This window comes from Eptesicus fuscus, chromosome 1, assembly GCF_027574615.1.
Source record: "Eptesicus fuscus isolate TK198812 chromosome 1, DD_ASM_mEF_20220401, whole genome shotgun sequence".
NCBI classification, from domain to species: Eukaryota; Metazoa; Chordata; class Mammalia; order Chiroptera; family Vespertilionidae; genus Eptesicus; species Eptesicus fuscus.
In genome coordinates this window covers 102,984,670-103,008,767 of record NC_072473.1, presented here as the reverse complement: position 1 = coordinate 103,008,767, position 24,098 = coordinate 102,984,670, and the positions used below count along the sequence as shown (strand labels likewise).

General features: G+C 38.0%; 1 protein-coding gene across 2 annotated transcripts in view; it reads left to right on the top strand.

Moving 5' to 3' along the window:
* Positions 1-9,136, top strand: part of F9 (coagulation factor IX) — a 48,376-nt gene extending 39,240 nt beyond the window's left edge. For both annotated transcript variants that reach the window (XM_054717514.1, XM_008155217.3), the window contains 2 exons: positions 7,693-7,807; positions 8,589-9,136. In XM_054717514.1, coding sequence (XP_054573489.1) covers positions 7,693-7,807; positions 8,589-9,136 — 663 coding nt within the window. The remainder of the gene's footprint in view (positions 1-7,692; positions 7,808-8,588) is intronic.
* Positions 9,137-24,098: the final 14,962 nt, after the last annotated feature.

Sequence of the window (24,098 nt, the reverse complement as noted above, 5' to 3'; positions counted from 1 at the left end):
AAATGACATCGCTGCTATAAAGAACTCAATAGAAAGCATAAGAGTAGACTAGAAGAATCAGAGGACCGTATCAGTGAGCTAGAAAACAAGGTAGGAAAAAATACCCAAGTAGAGCAGCTTCTAGAAAAAAAACAAATTAAAAACCAGGAGGAGATCATAAGGGAACGTTGGGACAACACGAAAAGAAATAACATCCACATAATAGGGCTTCCAGAAGGACAGGAAACTGAACAAGGAATAGAAAACCTGTTTTAAGAAATAATTACAGAAAACTTCCATGATATAGGAAAGAAAAAACCCACACAAATCCAAGAAGCTCACAGAGCCCCAAGCAAAATGAACCCCAAAAGACCAACGCCAAGGCACATTATAATTAAATTGGCAAACACCAACAACAAAGTAAGAATCTAAAAAGCAACCAGAGAGAGACAGTAAGTTACCTACAAAGGATCCCCCATCAGATTAGCAAATGTTTTCTCAACAGAAACTCATCAGGCCAGAAGGGAATGGAATGAAATATAAAAAGTCATGCAATGGAAGGGTCTGAATCCAAGAATACTGTACCCAGCAAGGCTATCAATCAAAATTGAAGGTGAAATGAGGACCTTCACAGACAAAAAAGGACTAAGGGAGTTTATTACCACCAAACCAGCAAAGCAAGAAATGCTAAAGGTTCTGCTGTAAAAAAAAAAAAAAAAAAAAAATAGGAAGTGAAGAAAGAACACGGGGATAAAGAATAAAAATGGCGACAAATAAGAACCTTTCAATAACAACTATAAATGTAAATGGATTAAATGCCCCAAACAAAACACATAGGGTAACGGATTGGATAAGAAAACAAGACCCATATATCTGCTGTCTACAAGAAACCCACCTCAGAAAAAAGGATGCACACAGACTAAGGGTGAAGGGATGGAAAAATGTTTCTCAGCAAATGGAAATGAAAAAAAAGCTGGGGTAGCAATACTTATATCTGACAAATTAGATCTCAAAGTGAAGGACATAACAAAAGATAAGGAAGGCCACTTCATAATACTAAAGGGAGCAATCCAACAAGAAGAAATAATTCTGGTAAACATAAACGCACCCAATACAGGATCACCTAAATACATAAAAAAAAAAAAAACTCCTGGAGGATATCAAGGGAGAAATTGACAGAAATACAATCATAGTAGGAGACTTTAACATCCCACTATCACCATTAGACAAATCCTCTAAACAAAAAATCAACAAAAAATCATCAATCCTAAATGACTCCCTAGACCAGAATGAATTAATAGACATCTTCAGAACATTTCACCCCAAAGCCACAGAATATACATTCTTCTCAAGTGCACATGGGTCATTTTCAAAGATAGACCATATAGTGGGTCACAGGCAAAGTCTCTTCAAATACAAGAAGATAGAAATCATATCAAGCATTTTCTCAAATCACAGTGACATAAAACTGGAAATCAACTGCAATAAAAACAATCCAAAAAAATCAGACACATGGAGACTACACAGCATGCTATTAAACAATAACTGGGTTACCAGAGAGATCAAGGAAGAAATAAAAAACATCATGGCCTCAAATGACAATGAAATCACAACAATCCAAAATCTATGGGACACACAGAAAGCAGTCCTGAGAGGAAAGTTCATAGCTCTACAAGCCTATTGCAAAAAACAAGAAACAATGGTAATAAATTACCTAACCCTACAACTCAAAGAGTTAGAAAAAGAGCAGCAAGAAAAGTCCAGTGTAACCAGAAGGAAGGAAATAATAAAGATCAGAGCAGAGATAAACGACATAGAAACCAAAGAAACAATACAAAAGATCAACAAAACCAAGAGCTGGTTCTTTGAAAGGATAAACAAGATTGATGGACCTCTAGCCAGGCTCACCAAGAAGCAAAGAGAGAGGACCCAAATAAGAAAATCAGAAATGAAAGAGGTGAAATAACAATAGAACCCACCGAAATAAAAAGAATTATGAAAAAAATACTATGAACGACACTATTCCAACAAACTGGAAAACCTGGAGGAAATGGATATATTCCTAGAAAAATATAACCTTACAAAACTCAATCAGGAAGAATCTAAACAGCTCAATAGTCCAATAACTATGGAAGAAATTAAAGCGGTCATCAAAAAGCTTACAGCAAACCAAAGCCCAGGGCCAGATGGCTTCACAGGAGAGTTTTACCAAACACTCAAGGAAGAACTAAAACCTATCCTCCTCAGACTATTCCAAAAAATTCAAGAAGAAGGAACACTTCCAAGCTCCTTCTATGAAGCCAGCATCACCCTAATACCAAAACCAGATAAAGACAACACAATGAAAGAGAATTACAGACCAATATCCCTCATGAACATAGATGCCAAAATCCTCAACAAAATTCTAGCAAATCGGCTACAGCAGTACATCAGAAAGATCATACACCATGACCAAGTAGGATTTATCCCAGGAATGCAAGGATGGTACAAGATCCGCAAATCAATAAACGTGATACATCACATAAACAAATTGAGAGATAAAAATCACATAGTCATATCAATTGATGTAGAAAAAGCATTTGACAAAATCCAACACCCTTTCTTGATAAAAACTCTCAGCAAGGTGGGAATAGAAGGCTCATACCTCAACATAATAAAAGCTATAAATGATAAACCCACAGCAAACATCATACTCAATGGACAAAAACTAAAAACATTTCCCCTAAGAACAGGAACAAGACAGGGATGCCCACTCTCACCACTCCTGTTTGACATAGTACTGGAAGTATTAGCCATTGCAATTAGACAAGAAGAAGAAATAAAAGGCATCCAAATTGGAAAAGAAGAAATAAAGCTGTCCTTATTTGCAGATGACATGATATTGTACATAAAAAACCTGAAAGACTCCATCAAAAAACTAATACACTTAATAAATGAATTCGGTAATGTTGCAGGATACAAAATTAACGCCAAGAAATCTATGGCATTTCTATATACCAATAGTGAACTTACAGAAAGAGAGACTAAAAAAGCAATCCCATTTACCATCACACCAAAAAAATTAAGATACCTAGCAATAAACTTAACTAAGGAGGTAAAAGATGTATACACATAAAACTACAGGACACTGAAAAAAGAGTTAGAGCAAGACGTAAACAGACGGAAGAACATACCATGTTCATGGATTGGTAGAATCAACATCATTAAAATGTCCATACTACCCAAAGCAATCTATAGATTCAATGTACTTCCCATTAAAATACCAATGGCATATTTCACAGACCTTGAAAGAACTCTCCAAAAGTTCATCTGGAATAAAAAAAGACCCCGAATAGCCACAGCAATCCTGAGAAAGAAGAATAAAGTAGGTGGGATCTCAATACCATATTTCAAGCTGTATTACAAAGCCACTGTTCTCAAAACAGCCTGTTACTGACACAGGAACAAACATATAGACCAATGGAATAGAATAGAGAATCCAAATATCAACCCAAACTACTATGCACAATTAATATTTTACAAAGGAAGCATGAACATACAATGGAGTCAAGACAGTCTCTTCAATAAATGATGTTGGGAACATTGGACAGATACATGCAAAAAAATGAAACTAGATCACCAACTTACACCATACACATAAATAAACTCAAAATGGATACAGGACTTAAACATAAGACGGAAAACCATAAAAATACTAGAGGAATCCACAGGCAGCAAAATCTCAGACATATGCTGAAAGAACTTCTTCAGTGATACTGCTCCTAGGGCAATGGAAACTAAAGAGAAAATAAACAAATGGGACTACATCAAAATAAAAAGCTTATGCACAGCAAAAGAAACCATCAACAAAGCAACAAGAAAGCCCACTCTATGGGAGAACATATTTGCAAATGTTATCACTATAAAGGTTTAATCTCCAACATCTACAGGCAACCTATATAACTTAATAAAAGAAGATAAATGATCCAATAAAAATATGGGCAACAGACCTAAATAAAATCTTTTTGAATGAAGACAGAAGGAAGGCCAAGAGACACATGAAAACATGCTCAAAGTCACTAATTATCTGAGAGATGAAAATGACAATGCGGAACCATCTCACACCTGTCAGAATGGCAATCATCAACAAATCAACAAACAACAAGTGCTGGAGAGGATGCAGTGAAAATGGAACCCTCGTGCACTGCTGGTGGGAATGCAGACTGGTGCAGCCACTGTGGAGAACAGTATGGAGTTTCCTCAAAAATTAAAAATGGAATTCTCATTTGACCCAGTAATCCCACTTCTAGGAATATATCCTAACAAACTAGAAATACGAGTCAGAAAGGATATATGCACAATTTACAATAGCTAAGATTTGGAAACAGCCTAGGTGCCCGTCAGCAGATGACTGGATCAGAAAACTATGGTACATCTACACAATGGAATATTATGCTGCCATAAAAAATAAGGAATTCTTATCATTTGCAGCAACCTGGATGCAACTGGAGAGCATTATGCTAAGTGAAATAAGCCAGTTAATGAAAGAAAAATACCACATGATCTCACTCATTTCTGGATAATAAAGAACATTATAAACTGATGAACAAAAAGATAGATACACAGGCAGTAAAGCCCCAAACAGACTGTCAAATTTCAGTGGGAAGTTTAGGGAGAGGAGGGGGATCAACTGAAGGACCTGTATGCATGCATATAAGCATAACCAATGGACGCAAGACATTGGGTGGTGAGGGCATGTATGGGAGTGGGGTGGGTGAGGGGGCAATGGGAAGATATGTACACATGTAATACCTTAATAAAAAATGGGGAAAAAAAGACTGTGCACACAGCCCAGGAAGGGGTGCACTAAGAGTGTCCACCTCAGGTAACTGGGGAGGCTGAGCCACTGGGCCCTATAGGACACCTAGCACACAAAGCCACTCTATCAACTCAGGGAAGCAGCCAAAATGTGGAGACAACGAAACAATTCACAAAAGAAAGAAATGGAGGAAAGGAAACAACTGGATATAGAATTCAATACCACGGTTATAAGGTTTTTCAAGAATTTTCTAGAAAGGCCAATAAATTTAGTGAGACCCTCGAGGATATGAAAAAGGACCAACTAGAAATTAAACATACACTGACTGAAATATAAAATAATATACAGAGATCCAACAGCAGACTAGAGGACCACAAGAATCAAGTCAAAGATTTTAAATACAAAGAAGCAAAAAACACCCAACCGGAAAAGCAAAAAGAAAAAAGAATCCAAAAAATTGAAGATAGTGTAAGGAGCCTCTGGGACAACTTCAAGCGTCCCAACATCCAAATTATCGGGGTGTCAGAAGAAGACAGAGATCAAGATACTGAAAACCTATTTGAAGAAATAATGACAGCAAACTTCCCCCACCCGGTGAAAGAAATAGACTTACAAGTCCAGCAAGCACACAGAACCCCCAAACAAAAGGAATCCAAAGAGGACCACACCAAGACACATCATAATTAAAATGCCAAGGGCAAAAGACAAAGAGAGAATATTAAAGGCAGCAAGAGAAAAACAGTTACCTACAAGGGAGCACCCATACGATTGTCAGCTGATTTCTCAACAGAAACTATGCAGGCCAGATGGGAGTGGCAAGAAATATTCAAAGTGATGAATAGCAAGAACCTACAACCAAGATTACTCTACCCAGCAAAGCTATCATTTAAAATTGAAGGTCAGATAAAGAGCTTTACAGATAAGAAAAAGCTAAAGAAGTTCACCACCACCAAACCAGTATTATATGAAATGCTGAATGGTATTCTGTAAGAAGAGGAGAAAGAAGAAAAAGGTAAAGATAAAAATTATGAACAACAAATACATATCTATCAACAAGTGAATCTAAAAATCAAGTGAATAAAAAATCTGATGAACAGAATAAACGTGAATATAATAGAATCAGGGGCATAGAAAGGGAGTGGACTGACAATTCTTGGTGAAAGGGGTGTGGCGTGTGCGGGAAGAGACTGGACAAAAATCTTACACCTATGGATGAGGACAGTCGGGGGGGGGTGGGTAAAGGTAGAGGTTGGGGTGGGAACCGGGCGGAGGGGAGCTATTGGGGCAAGAAAGAGGAACAATTGCAATAATCTGAACAATAAAGATTTATTTAAAAAACTAGAGGCCCGGTGCACGAAATTCGTGCACGGAGGGGGGTTGTCCCTCAGCCCAGCCTGTACCCTCTCCAATATGGGACCCCTTGAGGGATGTCCGACTGCCGGTTTAGGCCCGATCCCATTGGGATCGGGTCGAAACGGGCAGTCGGACATCCCTCTCACAATCCAGGATTGCTGGCGCCCAACTGCTTGCCTGCCTGCCTTCCTGATTGCCCCTAACTGCTTCTGCCTGCAAGCCTGATCACCCCCTAACCACTCTGCTGCCAGCCTGTTTGCCCCCAACTTCCCTCCTCTGCCAGCCTGGTCACCCCTAACTGTCCTCTCTTGCAGGGTTGGTCCCTCTCAACTGCCCTCCCTTGCAGGCAGGGTGCCTTCCAACTGTCCTCTCCTGCTGGCCATCTTGTAGTGGCCATCTTGTGTCCACATGGGGGCAGGATCTTTGACCACATGGGGCAGCTATATTGTGTGTTGCAGTGATGATCAATATGCATATTACTCTTTTATTAGATAGGATAGAGGCCTGGTACAGGGGTGGGGGCCAGCTGGTTTGCCCTGAAGGTCGTTCTGGATCAGGTGGGGGTTCCCTTGTGGTGTGGGGCGGCATGAGCTAGGGGCCTGTGGTGGTTTGCAGGTCAGCCAAGTCCCCTGTCAACCCAAGCGGAGGCCCTGGTATCTGGAATTTATTTTCCTTCTACAATTGAAACTTTGTAGCCTGGAGCAGAGCCAAGCCTGGGGCTCCCTCTGCAGCCGGCAGCCATTTCTGTTGGGGTTATAACTGAAACTTTGTTGCCTTAAGCGGGTGGGCCCGGCCAGTGTGTGCGGAAAGCTTTGCTTCCCCTGTTGCTGGCGGCAACCCTGGCCTGCTCTCTCAAGCTCCATTCTGCCGCCATTTGTTTGAATTTGTTTACCTTCTATAATTGAAACTTTGTAGCTTGAGTGGAGGCTTAGGCCTGGCAAGGGCAGGTGAAAGCTTGGCTTCCTCTGTTACCTAGGAAACCTTGCTCTCTGTGGCTGTAGCCATCTTGGTTTGGGTTAATTTGCATGCTTGCTCTGATTGGATGGTGGGCGTGGCTTGTGGGTGTGTTGGAGTTGTGGTCAATTTGCATATTTGTCTATTATTAGATAGGATAATAACAAAATAAAATAAATCAATGTCTTTTTTTCTTCTAATAACCTGCAGCAAAAAGTATTTCCTTATGCAGGGACAGGATACTCAATAATAATTACTGATCTCAAGGAGTCAAGTCAGTGCATGTCTCAATGTACAATTATTGCAATCAGTGAATCTGATGCACCTGGAAATGGAATCAGAGGGCCCCAGATCTCCAAAAGAAGCAGTTCCCTCATACTGGCCTCATCCAGAGTCTCCCCCGGGCTCTCACTGCATATTCTTTTCAAGACAGTTATAGAAATTGCTTTTTTAATTATCCTCCAGAAATACTAATTCATCTACAATACTAGGTCTGCCAGCAAGCACCTAGAAGCCAACTTTTGCCCACTCCTATAAACAGCACACAATATTTAGTTAGTTTTGAATCAAATATATTTGTAATAAGATTCATAATTTTGTTTCCACAGGTCCTTCTGCATGATAAAATTGAAGGATTCTGTGGAGGTTCCATTGTTAATGAAAAATGGGTCGTAACTGCAGCCCACTGTATCAAACCTGGTGTTAAAATTACCATTATTGCAGGTAAGTAAATAAGGATAGTACTCTACAGCATCACCACATCTTCTATAAGACTAGTATATCATATTTTATGAAGGTCTAATAGGATAATTGTTAAATAACTTGGGCTAGTGGTAGAGGGGCCATGTTTTCAAAACCCAACTTGCTTCGTCCTCTAACTTTTCCAGAGTTCTTTGTTATACCTTTATTAGTACTCACTTCAGTAGGGAACAATTATTTACTGATGTCTCCATTTCCCTACCAGACTGAGCCTTCTCAAAAGCTGTGTCATAACACTGATCTTTGTAACTCTAGTGCCTGGTACAACCTGTAGTGGGCCCTCTAACATTTGAATGAATGGCCAAATGAATGTATTATCTGTGAGCAAAAAGGAATCAAAATATTTGAAATTGAGAAAGTCTAGAATAAAATTCATGAGAAGTAGGTTCATTATCACATGTGAACAATGTAAGACTTTTAACAGCAAGGGTGAACAGAACCATCTCTATGATTGGGTCCTGAACCACTTTTTGATCTAAAAAGTATTCATTGGCCCTCATTACATTTTATCTAAATCATACCAATGTAAGATTGAGAACTTTGACACTTGGCTGCCAATTAATTCAGTGATGCCAAGTGGACACTTTGAAAATCTGTTTCTTTATGTGAAAGGCTATTTGTGACTGAAGAAAAATTTGTTTCCAATGGGTGAAATACCAGTTAAGTAAGTGATGCTAGGTGGACACTTGGAGAATGTGTGTCTCTATGAGAAACACAGTGACTGAAAAAGAAATGTTTTCAATAGGTGAACATAACACCGAGAAGGACGAACCTACAGAGCAAAGGCGAAGTGTGATTCGTGTTATCCCTCACCACAACTACAACGCAACTATTAATAAGTACAGCCATGACATTGCCCTTCTGGAACTGGATGAACCTTTAATGCTAAACAGCTATGTAACACCTATTTGCATCGCTGACAGGGATTACACAAACATCTTCCTCAGATTTGGGTCTGGCTATGTGAGTGGCTGGGGAAAAGTCTTCAACAGAGGGAGATCAGCTTCAATTCTTCAATACCTTAAAGTTCCCCTTGTTGACCGAGCCACATGCCTTCGCTCCACAAAGTTCACCATCTATAATAACATGTTCTGTGCTGGCTTCCATGAGGGAGGTAAAGATTCATGCCAAGGAGATAGTGGGGGACCCCATGTTACTGAAGTGGAAGGAATCAGTTTCTTAACTGGAATTATTAGCTGGGGTGAAGAGTGTGCAGTGAAAGGAAAATATGGAATATATACCAAGGTATCCCGGTATGTTAACTGGATTAAGGAAAAAACAAAGCTCACTTAAAAATGTATCTCCAAGGTTCACATATTTGGGATTAAAAATGAACAAGGTCTTTTATTAACTAATCACTTTCCCCTTTCATCGAGATTTGAACATATACATTCCGTGAATATTGCTTTTTCTCTTTATGGGGAGAAATCTATCTACAATTGATATTTTGTAGAATAAGTAAATTAGAAAATGTAATCACTTGAGAAATATACTGTGGTAATAATTTGTGACCATGAAAAATTGTGAAGTTATTTTCTTCATTCTGATCATCAGGCATTATATTTCTCCACCAGCACCTCCCTGATTCTCCCTCCTTAGCAGCATTCCATGTTCCAGATATATCTTACTTCTCCCACCAAAACATCAATATGTATTAGATCATATCCAGGATATTTGGTCTAGTCCATCACAAGTCCAACAGCACACTCATAAAGGAAGAACACAGGAACATCTGACAGGTTAAAACTCATCAGAAACACTACTTCTTTTTCTGTACTCTTATATCTGCATCCTTTATCTTTTACAACTCTAATCTCTCAATCAGTTTTTCTCTTTCTCTCTCCTCTTTTCCCTACACATAGAGGAGGTAAGGGAAGCATAATACTGTTTTACTGGTATGCACAATGATATGTGTCTATCAAACCCAGACTTACCTTCAGTTTAGTCTTGGATTTGCTTATCTGAGCATAGGGATGAAGGCCTAAAGAACTTAGGGGGAAAGTTCCTCTCAGAGAGTCACATTATTAAATACATACATAATGGAAAGGATGACTTATCAGAATAGTTGCCTACAACCTTGTAATTGTATTGTTATGGAGTTCTGACTAGAGATGGTTCTATGAATTCAAACTGAGATAGTATTGTAACTAAGAAAGCTAAAAAATGTTAACAGAAAGAGATCAGTTTGCAGTCTAGAACTAGTAGAGTCAGCAAGGAAGAATTCATCAGTGTGTCTCCAGTGCTAACCAGGGCTAAAGAAGTTGCCCAGACCAGAGAACAAGAGCATCACGTACCTCTAATTAGTGTATCCCCACAGTGGAGAAGGGTAGAAATGTCTCACAGACATGTCATTCCAATGGGCCAACTAACTCCTCCTTTTCTAGTTTCATGCCCACCAAGCAACATTTTTTTTATTATAATCAAAACTTCTATATTAAATTTTCTAGAGAGTTGCTAACCAACCAGCACAAGTACTTCAGTCTGTTAGACAGAATATTTCCCTTTATGAATTAATAAACTGGTGTTTTGGGTTCAGACCTTGGCTTTTTTAATTTGGTTGATGTGAATCAGTCCCTCTAGCCAAGCCATACTATTGCTGATTTCTTACAAGTTATTCCAGTTAATACTCTAATTTTTCAAAATAAATATCAATAAATGTATTTTTTAACTTCTCAAAATGTGTTTGTTGTTGAATCATTCACAGAAAAGGATCCCAAACAGTACATTCATAAAAACAACCAGAAGAATGTGTACAAAAGCAATATAACACATCAGAGATTTGATGCTCTGTTAGCAATCAACTTTTATATGAGGTTGTGTGGATCCACCTGGGACAACCAAGTTTAAATAGCTGAGAATATGGTCTTGAATAATTCAATCCACCTTTTTGCTTTGATTTCTCCATTTGTATAATGAAATAGTTTGACAGATGCTTTCCAAAGGCCCTTTTTGACCTTGATAATCTGATTATATTCCTTTATTTAAAAATATTCAAGGAGGGATTACTGTGTTCCACACATCGATAGTGTTCATTAAATTTGTGAGTTACATATTTTATGGGTTAACTAAAATAATGTATGTAAATTACTTTGTCAATGCCTACTACATTACTACATAGTAGATGCTCAATAAACGTTAGCTGAATCTGAATCCATGTTTATTCCAGAGTAGGAATGAGTCTTGTATTGAGTGTCATGAAAAGAGGCCATACTTAACTAATGAGTGGGATTGAGATTTCATGAAAAAATAAAATAAAATAAATCAGTTCTTCTATTGTTGGCTAAAGGAGGGAAAGAGGGAGATGACACTAATTGCCCACCTTAGGTTTAAGGAGGATACTAATTAATGCATGGAAACTAGTTACTTCAAATTTGAATGACTAAAGGTCTGTAGACCCAGTGCTCTGCAATCCATAAAAGTGAGCCACCCTGGCCTTGTTGCCATGGGAACCACCCATTCCTTACAAAGGCAGCAGTGGTGGCATGGCATTACACTTTTTTTTTTAATATTTTTATTGAGGTATTATATGTGTACATATCTTACTATTAGGCATTACACTTTCTATGACTGATCTACCCTGTGGCAAAAGGAGAGCTCCTGGGCCCCTAACTCTCTAAACCAACTAACCATTTTTCTATGAGCTTGGCAATGACTGAATTGATCATGAGCCACCTGTAGCATGTTGCCACATTAAACATATGGGTTCTTTAAGCCCACCAAAGAGCCAGCGGCATCAGAGCCAGGCCCTCACTACCCTAGGACATTTGCAGTCATATAAGAATCATTAATGCTTTCAAAATCACTGTAGCTACTTAACCTAAATGGGATGAAGCATGCTGCTGCAGTATTGGAAGTTACAAGAAAAGTGTGTTAATATAGTGCAGTCATTTTAACTTGCTGTTTAAATATAACTGCTTTTGATTCTTTCTGAATATTAGTTGCTTAGTGATAACAGGAACTACGTATAGTCCAATTTTCTCTGCCAAGGAAAAAAGAATGGGTTTTCTCCACAACTCTCCTTAACCATGACAGACCAGTTCACAAAACTGCTTCATTATAATTTTGCAACAACATTTTAATGCAATCTAACAATATCTGATCTACATATGTCAGAGCTGCAAAGTCCCTTAGACACTATACAAACCACTCGGCCCATTTAACAGAGGAGGACATTGAAGCCAAGTAAGGCCAGGCCCAAAATAACAGTTGCAGAGCCAAGACTAGAACTCAGGTCTCCCACTCCATACTATGACAGTATAGTGCTTTCAATTGGAGCACTGTTTATATTTTTAGAGCAGCTGGAGAATTCTGCATTGGTGGTAATCCCTTCAGCAAACCTGGACTGAAAACTGCCTAGGATTCTCAATAGTGATAATTGACAAACAGGTGACCAAATCAAGAAGACCAACAGATAGCCTGAAAAGCAGAGTGGCAGTCAAATAACAGACTGGAGCTATAGTCTCTGACTCATAGCAGGAACTCAGTAAATACACGTGGAATGAACCTATGCTGCTGGCGTCTGGCTTTTAACCCATCTGTGAGCACTGTCATATGTTACATTTGACTTTTAGAGCATGTTTGTCAGTGTCATCTGGCACACAGTCATTCAAGCAACATTTCAACTCACTTCATTGTAACTCTACTGGGTAAGACATATGCAGCACAGAGACAGCAGGCTACTCCAGAAGCTATTGCTTGAGGTTTGAAAGAAAGCTTCAAAAACCCACTGGAGCTGGGATTCTGACAAATTAATATTTAATTTCTCTCAATACACCTCCAATATTTTTCTTAGTTGAGAGATGAATAAAAATAGGAACAGAGATAGTCCTGATTCTAAAGACTTCCTTTTAAAAAGTTGCTTCATTGCAATGTTAAATACGAGATCCTAATCTATAAAAAGTTTCCAACATTGCCGAAAGCGGTTTGGCTCAGTGGATAGAGCGTCGGCCTGCGGACTGAAAGGTCCCAGGTTCAATTCCGGTCAAGGGCATGTACCTTGGTTGTGGGCACATCCCCACTAGGGGTTGTGCAAGAGGCAGCTGATCCATGTTTCTCTCTCATCGATGTTTCTAACTCTCTATCCCTCTCTCTTCCTCTCTGTAAAAAAATCAATAAAATATTTTTTAAAAAAAAGTTTCCAACATAGTAAATCTCCTGGATGTTGTCATTCTTAAACTTTTAGAAATCCTGTAGCATTTAGCTTCTCCAGATCAATAACCATGAAGTGGATTAAGTACTGACCTCATAAAGAAAAAGAAGTCTCATGATTTATACATTACATGCTTCACTAAATATCTACATATAAAAATTTATTTCCCTCTTGGAATATATTACAAAAATAAGCATGCATTTTCATATTAAAACTCAACTCAAGAATGCAACAAGTCTCTGAGAAACTCAGTGCATGCTTGTTAATGATCCAATGTATAAATGAAAAATGCTATTACTGACCACATCGGTGCAAAACTCAGTCATCTAAGGTAGGAATGAGATAGTCATCCTGAACACATAATGGAATATGCCACAGGAGGGGAGGTAGACAAATAGAGAAACCTCCTATATCCATTTCCTGCCAAGGATATAAAAAGAAGTTATCACTAATTTCCAGTAAATGTAAAAAAATATATATTAGCTGAAAAGGCTATGGTTATAGCCCTGGCATTTTTTTCTCCTGTTAAACATTTATTGCTTTTGTTTGTGTTCTCCAGAGCTGTAGTAACCTCTTTTGTCTATGCTTTGTATCTTCATCTTGATAGGTATTTTGTTGTTATACCTTGTTGTTGTTTTTTTTGAGTCAGCTCTTGGGTTTCATTTGGATTTTCAAGTTTTATATCTGAATTAAACTTTCATTCTTGGCCAATAATATTTAATTTCTCTCAATACACCTCCAATATTTTTCACTGTCCATACTATCTTCTATATGCTGTTTCTAGAGTTCTAGATGATCATGCTTAAGATCAGAATCTCTGCTTCCTTAGTTTAGAAAATGTAAATTTGGGTAACATATATACTAAAATGATAGCTACACATTACCTAAAGTTGGGTTATATTTCATAAATCTTAGCATACTCCAAAAAGGAATTCTACTAAACACTTACTATGGGCCTAGCACTATATCTGTTTCATAAGACAGACAGAATCAGTGGTATGCTGGAACAGGCTTTAGAAACTCCTAAATGCCAATTTTGCACATCTCTTTCCAACTCCCAGTTCAAAGACTTAATGTCAATAGTTTCAAATCTGCCATGGTAGATTTACACCATAAATATTGACAGATGCTACAAATACATACTATTAAAGAGACCCAGTTGTTTAACATTTACCAACATACCAATGAACACAATCTAATTATTTGATTAAAAATTCATCATTTTTATAGTCCTGCTACTCAATTATTGAGTGGGTACTAAATATACTATAAATTAAAATGTAAAGTTGTTCAAGGAAGCTAAATGTTCATGAACCAAAAATATTGAATATCAGACCTTTAAAATTGTTCTCAGATGGCAACAGGTAGTATTCAGTAAAATAAAATATTTCCTTAAGTGCAAATATTTTTCATACACAACACTTTCACACATTGTTAAGTCAATGAAGGTTTATTCTGTGGTAGTTTTCTGCTGGTAGTTAGTTCATAGTAATTTGTAATTTATTTATAAAGACTGCAGAAAAGAGTTCTTAACTGTTATTTTCAGCTGGCATAAAGATTTTAAAAATTTCCACAGGCATGTATGAAAGGTAAGTTTGGCACAGGGTTTTACTACATTTCAGTCATCAGGGACAAGGTATTATATTTTACTTTTCCAGTACTGAATTAAGGTGAGCAGAATTTTTTAGTGTAAAATATTTCAGACATATAAAAATGTACAGAGAATAATATCATAAACTTCCAAGTACCAACACTCATCCATTCCTTCTCTTCCCCCACTCATACTTAATTTGGTGTTAATCACTATCCATCATACCCATATACCTTTACTATAAATTATCCTTTATATTTTGTTTTATATATTTTAAAACTTTACAAATGCAATTATATTGTATCTATCCTGCAATGTGTTTCTTGTGAGATTAACTGATGTTGATATGGACAGCTCTGGATCATTCATTTTAATTTCTATCTAGTATTTGATTGTATGATATGCCATGATCTACTTACTTATTCTAGTGTCCATGGTCATTCATGTTGACTACAAATGATTTACTCTTGCAAACAATTCTGCTATAAACATTCTGGCCCATGCCTCCTTGAGGACCTGTGAGTGTTTCTCCAGGGTAGATACTTAGGAGTGAAATTGCTCAGCCATAGAGCATTCACTTCTATTTCACTTGGTATTAGCAAATTGCTCACAAAGAGTTGTGACAATTTATGCTTCCCGTAGCAGTGTGGAAGAATTCTTTTTGCTTCATAGTCTTCCCAAAACACCTGGTGTTTTCAGCAATATAGTGTCAGATTTTTAAGCTACTAATACTCATATTTAAAAATATCAGCTTTGCAATGAATTCAATTATTTTAAAACTAGTTGTAAATGTACAGGTACAGTCTTGTGTCCTCCCTGGGGACAGTAAAGAGATCATTTTAGCTTCTAATATTAAATTTCAAAGTGTCTACTGTGATTTTTCACCTTTAAGTATTTTTATTATGGTTGAAAAATTAGAGCACACTTAATTACTAATATTTTGTTTTCATTTGATTTCTCTCATAGCTTGTCATATAAAAGGTAACAAAATGGGCAAAGGACCTAAATAGATACTTTCCCAAACTTGACAAGGCCAAGATTCATATGAAAAAATTCTCAGTCACTAATCATCAGAGAGATGCAAATTAGAGCAACAGTGAGGTATCACCTCACACATGTCAGAATGGCTACCATCAACAAATGACAAGTGCTGGTGAGGATGTGGACAAAAGGGAACCCTAGTACATTGATGGTGGGAATGCAGACTGGAGCAGCCACTATGGAAAACCGTATGGAGTTTCCTCATAAAAATGGAACTGTCATTTGACCCAGTGATCCCACTTCTAGGAATATATCCTAAGAAACCATAAACACCACTTAGAAAGAACGTAGGCACCCCTATGTGTAGGAAGCAGTTATAGGGTTAAGCCTCAGACTGACCTGCTGGCAAAGTCACAAACAAATCCCAGCTTGGAGGGCACAGCCCTCTAAGCATAATTAAGCTTGATCTTGTGACTGCTCCCTAGATTTTTCCTGGATAGCTAATGGGCTGTGGGAGGTGCTGCCAAAACAAGTGAAACTTACAAGAACATTTTAAATTACCTTGTTTACCTGACTATAAAATAAACCATCAGCTTGCAGTCTGGATCTGTTCTGTGGCCTCAGGCAGGCACAGAAGATCCACCTAGACCCAGCTTATTCTCTTTGTCTGTCTTTTCTTCATCCTTCACCAGCCCTCCCTCAGGCTCGCCAAACCCTTGGCTGTGCTGGCATGGCTCAAGTGGCACCCAACTCGGGGCTGAGTTCTGCCCAAGTGGCACTCAATGTGGGCCTGAGTGTGAGGGAACTGCAATTGTCAGGTGAAAGGACACTCCAGTGAAGCATGTGCAGAAAGCCAAAAGGAAGGTAAGGAGCGCAGTTTAATACTAGCTAGGTGTAAAACATGGGAAATTCAGGATCGCAGGGAAAGAATGTATGTGTATCCATGCTTAAGGCTATGCTCCAAGCAAGGGGCTGTTCTGTGAGGTATGAACAGCTTTTTGATTTTTTGGATTTTGTGAGTAAAATCTGCCCATGGTTTTCTAAGGAAGAAAAGGTAAATATAGAGGCATGGGAGAAGGTAGAAAAACAACTTTGCGATCATTATATAGCTGGAGGTCCAGAGGAAATGCCTGCCTCTATTTTCAGTCTGTGGTCCCTGATTTGGGACTGCCTAGAGCCCACTCCACAAGGGGAGTGGAGGAATGTGGCAGGGAAATGCAAATCTTGGCCAAATTGGGTGATTAGTTACTACTTCGGAAAGTGAAAAAGAAAGAAAAAATTTAAGATCTGTCTTTATCTATTAAGCATGAAAAGAAATTCGGCCAGATATGTTGCTGAAACTTCCCCCGAAGTAAGCAGGATGTGGGGGAAGGGAAACACGTGGTGATCCAATATGGAAGCCCACTCTCTCAGTAGGATAATTTAAAGTTTCCTTTTTCGCCATGAAAAAGTCTTAAAAATTTAGAAATGTGTCTGGAATTTCTGTGCTCATGAGGGGAGAACCTAGCTGTAAGAGAGAATGCGTGCATGGTCCGATTTTGGACATTTAGACTGTCTTAAGCTGGAATATCTCTGCAAAAGCTATAGAAAATGAGAAACCCAGAACTGTGTTTTTTTTTTTTTTTTCCTAAGAAAAACGGCAAAAAAGTCTTCTCAAAAGAAATTCAAGCTAATTCCAGCAACAGGATTCGCATTTCTATAATAAAGAGTAGTTTTCAAAATACTAATGAACCTTGTTAAAAAGTTAACTTTTAAGGCCTTCAAGAAAACCAGTAAATTCTCTGTTATAGAATTTATCTAAAGTAAATGCCTTAAAATAATTGGAATTGGATTTGAATCTCAAAAAATTGTCAAAATATAAATAATGTTATTAATTATAAAGATCTAAATAGCCCAGGTAACTGGCTATGCCCTTTGTTAATGGAAGAAGGGGTAGACGCCATTCCCCCAGCAGACAGGTAATCTAATTTCCTGCCAGGAACCATCTTTGAAATATGTGGTAATTTACATTAGAATAAACCAAACCTGGTTTTCCAGAGCTACTGGCAAATAAAAAGTAAAGTTTAAATTTGCCTCATAAAAAACCTAAAGGACAGAACTGAAGCTACTAATTGATTATGTCTTGTATTTTTCTTTAAAATATAGTGTTATTAATCTAGGAAATGCTAAATATATTTGACTTGCCAGCTTTAAAAATTCAAAGTGCAAATTAAATTGGGAAAAATTATATAGTTGTGGTAATTAAATGCCTAAAGTATAAGAACTTATTTTTGAGAAAATAAAATGTTGTGTTTTCTCTAATAATTAGGAATTCAAAATAAGTTGCTTATGAGATTCTGCTCAAAATGGAAGCTGAATAGAGTCGTGTTTGGAGTCTGGTCCTGGGGCGGAGAGTAGGAGCGGCAGTGGTTCGCAGGGGGAGTGTATTTTGGCAAGCTAAGGGACAGCTAAACTCCAGGAGAAGGCGGGGGAGTGCTGGGCAGGGTTCCCCTGACCGTGCAACACCCACAGGGGCTGGGTCCCCTCCCGGAGCTGCGGGCTCACCGGGCGCCTCGCCATCTTGCAAGGAAAGGAGGATTTTATTGGAAACCTGACTTTCCGCGACAACTGCAAACACTGAACAGCTGTGAGCACCAAAACACCGGTCCCCTATCAGCGCAAACATTTGGATTCAAAGGAACTCTTCACTGCACCACGGAAAGGTCAGATTTTGCCTGAAATAAGGTGTGGTTTCTCGTCCCCGCAGTGGGAGAGGGAAGCGCACGAGCCGCAGGACCGGCTGGACCCGGGAGGTCTGTGCCTAGAAAACTCTGTGGCAGTTGGAGCTGCCATGACCCGTGAATGTGGAAGGGGGTCCTCTGAGCTGCTAACAGAAGTGATCTCTTAAAAGCAACTAATTTTAATCTGACAAGGAGGGTCAGACTAAGAATTTTCAAAGGAGTGCAGGCTCCTTAGTCTTGCGTGCAGACCCACTGTCTGCACACTTGGGCTCTTTCCAACTCTGATTACTAAGCCCAATACATAGGAAAACCCAGTTGGGGAATACCCTGAGAGACTGGAGGGGGAAGTTGTTTTTCCAGAACCTGGGGAGCAGAGCTGGGTGTGACCATCGTAGAGGCAGCTCTGAGGCGCACACCTCCACAAACCAGTAGTGAGTGCCATAGAGGGGAAAAAAAAAAAAAAAAGCTAGAGAGACCTGGAAGTCAATTCAGAAACACTGCCACCCAGGGGCCAAAATGCTAATTGTCTCTGGTGTAATCAAAAATAAATACGAGAAATTAAGACACGGCCAGCTTAAAAATCAGGACTGGCTTACAACACTGAGGAGCAGTGGAACAAAGGGAGCTGAAATACCGCCCAGACTAGGAAATAGGCATACCAAACAGAATAATACAGGAAGTGAATGACAGCCGATACTGCATATTTTAGTCTTCCTATTTTTTATTTTAAATTCTTCTTTTAGATTTTTTTTAATTTTTTTATTCTATTTTTTTATTTTTTATTTTCATTTTTTGCATCTTTTACTTAAGAAACTAAATTTTTATTTTTCCTCACTTGATTTTCACCTTTTGAATTATTACATTTTTATTTTCAATCAGCATTATTATTACTATTATTTTACTTTTTTTTAAATGTCATTTGATTTTCTCTTTCTTTTATTTTGCAATTAGTGTCCTACATTCTATTTGCATCTTTCTCTTACAATCATTTTACCCTATCTCAATGCTAACATTATGCCATCACTCTCCTCCTAACCTTTCCCCTTTTGGTCTCCTGTTTATCTTAACCTTTTCTGGCTTTAGATTTTTCCCTACTTTTTCAGTCAACCCTCTGCTAAAATTTCACCCTACTTATATATCTAATTCCCAACCTCCTGCTCTAAGTCCATATACACCTCTCTCTACGCTACCATAAAAAATTGTTTTTTTCTCTGGCCTTTTGTTGTTGTTTGCTTGAATGTTGATGAGATTGAATTTTTATGCTTTCTTATGAGATTGATTTGATTATTCTTTTTGGTTGGTTGGTTGGTTCTTTTGTTTGCTGTTTTTGTTTGTTTTTTACTTTTGTTTTCCCTTGCCTCACTTGATATTAGTTGGTGTGCAGTTAGTATTAATCTCCAGGCTTGTGTTGCTGGAATTTGCTGGGATTAGTGGTTGTTATGTTGGAGTTTACTCCCCATATATATAGTTTGTTCCCCTTTTCTTTCTTAGTATTGTTCTTGTCTCTCTTACTTTTTTTTTTTTCTTTATTTTCTTCTCTTTTCCCAAGTTCAGATTCACACTCTTTTTTTGTTGTTGTTGTTCTTCTTTTACTCTTCCTCTTCCTCTCCTATTCCCTAATTTGTCTTTCTTAGGTGGTCAACTTTATTGGAGGTTATTAATATCGTGAATACAATTCTGTTCGGTGCCTTGTGTGTTGTGCCTGGTTGTGTTATATTTTGTACCTTTAAATCAATGCCAGAGAGAGAGAACTACATAACCAGACATCCGGAGAAGAGAGACCATGGGGAGACAAAGAAATAGCACCCATAGGAAAGAAAAGCAGGCATCACCAGAAAAGGAAGTAAACGAATTAGAGGCAAACAACCTATCAGAGAAAGATTCATAGAAATGGTCATAAGGTGGCTGACAAGGATGGAAGACAAATTCGACAATATGAGTAAGAACCAAGAGGAAATGAAGAAAAACCAAGAAGAAATGAATAATGACATCGCTGCTGTAAAGAACTCAATAGAGCCGAAACCGGTTTGGCTCAATGGATAGAGCATCGGTCTGTGGACTGAAAGGTCCCAGGTTCGATTCCGGTCAAGGGCATATACATTGGCTGCGGGCACATCCCTGGTAGGGGGTGTGCAGGAGGCAGCTGGTCGATGATTCTCTCTCATCGATGTTTCTAGCTCTCTATCCGTCTCCCTTCCTCTCTGTAAAAAATCAATAAAATATATTAAAGAAAAAAAAAAGAACTCAATAGAAAGCATCAAGGGTGGACTAGAAAAAGCAGAGGACCGCATAAGTGAGCTAAAAGACAAGATGGAAAAAAATACCCAAGTACAACAGCTTCTAGAAACAAAAATTAGAAAGCATGAGGAGAGCCTAAGGGAACTTCAGGACAACACGAAACAAAACAACATCAGGACAATAGGTATCCGAGAAGGAAAGGAAACTGAGCAAGGATTAGAAAACCTGTTTGAAGAAATAATAACAGAAAACTTCCCAGATATAGAGAAGAAAAAACCCACACAAATCCAAGAAGCTCACAGAGTTCCAAGCAAAATGAACCCCAAAAGACCGACGCCAAGGCACATTATAATTAAGTTGGCAAACAACAATGACAAAGTAAAAATGTTAAAAGCGGCCAGAGAGAGACAGATAGTTACATACAAAGGAACCCCCATCAGACTAGCAACTGATTTCTAAACAGAAACTCATCAGGCCAGAGGGAATGGATTGAAATATACAAAGTTATGCAAAGGAAAGGTCTCAATCCAAGAATACTGTACCCAGCAAGGCTATCAATCAAAATTGAAGGTGAAATCAGGAGCTTCACAGACAAAAAAGGACTAAGGGAGTTTATCACCACCAAACCAGCAATGCAAGAAATGCTAAAGGGTCTGCTGTAAAAAAAAGAAAGAAAGAAAGGAAGAAAAAGAAAGAAAGAAAGAAAGAAAGAAAGAAAGAAAGAAAGAAAGAAAGAAAGAAATAGGAAGCAAAGAAGGAACACAAGGGTATAGAATAAAAATGGCGACAAATAAGTACCTATCAATAATAACTTTAAATGTAAATAGAGTGAATGCCCCAATCAAAAGACACAGGGTAACAGATTGGATAAGAAAACAAAACCCATATATCTGCTGTCTAAAGGAAACCCAACTTTAAAAAAAAGGACGCATACAGACTGAGAGTAAAGGGATGGAAAAAGGTTTTCCAGGCGAATGGAAATGAAAATAAAAAGCTGGGGTAGCAATATTTATATCTGACAAATTAGATCTCAAAGTGAAGGACATAACAAGAGATAAGGAAGGCCACTTCATAATACTAAAGGGAGCAATCCAACAAGAAGAAATAACTCAGGTAAACATATATGCACCCAATGCAGGAGCACCAAGATACATTAAAAAACTCCTGGACGATATCAAAGGAGAGATTGACAGCAATACAATCATAGTAGGAGACTTCAATACCCCACTATCACCATTGGACAAATACTCTAAACAAAAAATCAGGAAAGAAACATCAATCCTAAATGACTCACTAGAACAGATGGAATTAATCGACATCTTCAGAACATTTCACCCCAAAGCCACAGAATATACATTCTTCTCAAGTGCACATGGGTCATTTTCAAAGATAGACCATATGTTAGGACATAGGCAAAGTCTCTCCAAATTCAAGAAGATAGAAATCATATCAAGTATCTTCTCAGATCACAGTGGCATAAAACTGGAAATCAACTACAATAAAAACAACCCAAAGAAGTCAAACACATGGAGACTAAACAGCATGTTATTAAACAATGACTGGGTTACCAAAGACATCAAGGAAGAAATAAAAAACATCATGGCAACAAATGCCAATGAAAACACAACAATTCAAAATTTATGGGACACAGTGAAAGCAGTCCTGAGAGGGAAGTTCATAGCTCTACAAGCCTACTGCAAAAAAACAAGAAACTATGGTAATAAATTACCTAACCCAACAACTCAAAGAGTTAGAGAGAGAGCAACAAGAAAAGCCCAGTGTAACCAGAAGGAAAGAAATAATAAAGATCAGAGCGGAGATAAACGACATAGAGACCAAAGAAACAATACAAAAGATCAACAAAACCAAGAGCTGGTTCTTTGAAAGGATAAACAAGATTGATGAAACTCTAGCCAGGCTCACCAAGAAGCAAAGAGAGAGGACCCAAATTAAAAAAAATCAGAAATGAAAGAGGTGAAATAACAACAGACCCCGACGAAATACAAAGGATTGTTACAAAATACTACGAACAACTCTATTCCAACAAACTGGACAACCTGGAGGAAATGGACATATTCCTAGAAAAATACAACCTTCCAAAACTAAATCAGGAAGAATCTAAACATCTCAATAGGCTGATAACTATGGAAGAAATTGAAGCAGTCATCAAAAAGCTTCCAGCAAACAAAAGCACAGGGCCAGGCGGCTTCAAAGGAGAGTTTTACCAAACTTTCAAGGAAGAACTAAAACCTATCTTCCTCAGACTATTCCAAAAAATTAAGAGGAAGGAACACTTCCAGGCTCCTTCTATGAAGCCAGCATCACCCTAATACCAAAACCAGATAAAGACAACACAATGAAAGAGAATTATAGACCAATATCCCTCATGAACATAGATGCCAAAATCCTCAACAAAATTCTAGCAAATCGGCTCCAGCAATACATCAGAAAGATCATACACCATGACCAAGTAGGATTTATCCCAGGAATGCAAGGATGGTACAATATCCACAAATCAATAAACGTGATACATCACAGAAACAAATTGAGAGATAAAAATCACATAGTCATATCAATTGATGCAGAAAAAGCATTTGACAAAATCCAACACCCATTTTTGATAAAAACTCTCAGCAAGCTAGGAATAGAAGGATCAAACCTCAACATAATAAAAACTATATATTATAAACCCACAGCAAACATCATACTCAATGAACAAAAACTAAAAACATTTCCCCTGAGAACAGGAACAAGACAGGGATGCCCACTCTCACCACTCTTGTTTGACATAGTACTGGAAGTTTTAGCTATCGCAATTAGGCAAGAAGAAATAAGAGGCATCCAAATTGGAAAAGAAGAAGTGAAGCTCTCCTTATTTGTAGATGACATGATATTACATAAAAAAACCAAAGGAATCCATCAAGAAACTAATAGACTTAATAAATGAATTCGGCAATGTAGTGGGATACAAAATTAATGCCAAGAAATCTATGGTATTTCTATACACCAATAGTGAACTTACAGAAAGAGAGACTAAAAAAGCAATCCCATTTACCATCGCACCAAAAAAATTAAGATACCTAGGAATAAACTTAACTAAGGAGGTAAAAGATGTATACGCATAAAACTACAGGACACTGAAAAAAGAGTTAGAGCAAGACGTAAACAGATGGAAGAACATACCATGTTCATGGATTGGTAGAATCAACATCATTAAAATGTCCATACTATCCAAAGCAATCTACAGATTTAATGCACTCCCCATCAAAATACCAACAGCATATTTCACAGACCTGGAAAGAACTCTCCAAAAATTCATCTGGAATAAAAAAAGACCCCGGATAGCCACAGCAATCCTGAGAAAGAAGAATAAAGTAGGAGGGATCTCAATACCAGATTTCAAGCTGTATTACCAAGCCACTGTTCTCAAAACAGCCTGGTACTGGCACAAGAACAGCCTTATAGATCAATGGAACAGAATAGAGAATCCAGATATCGATCCAAACCACTATGCTCAATTAATATTTGACAATGGAGGCATGAACATACAATGGAATAAAGACAGTCTCTTCAATA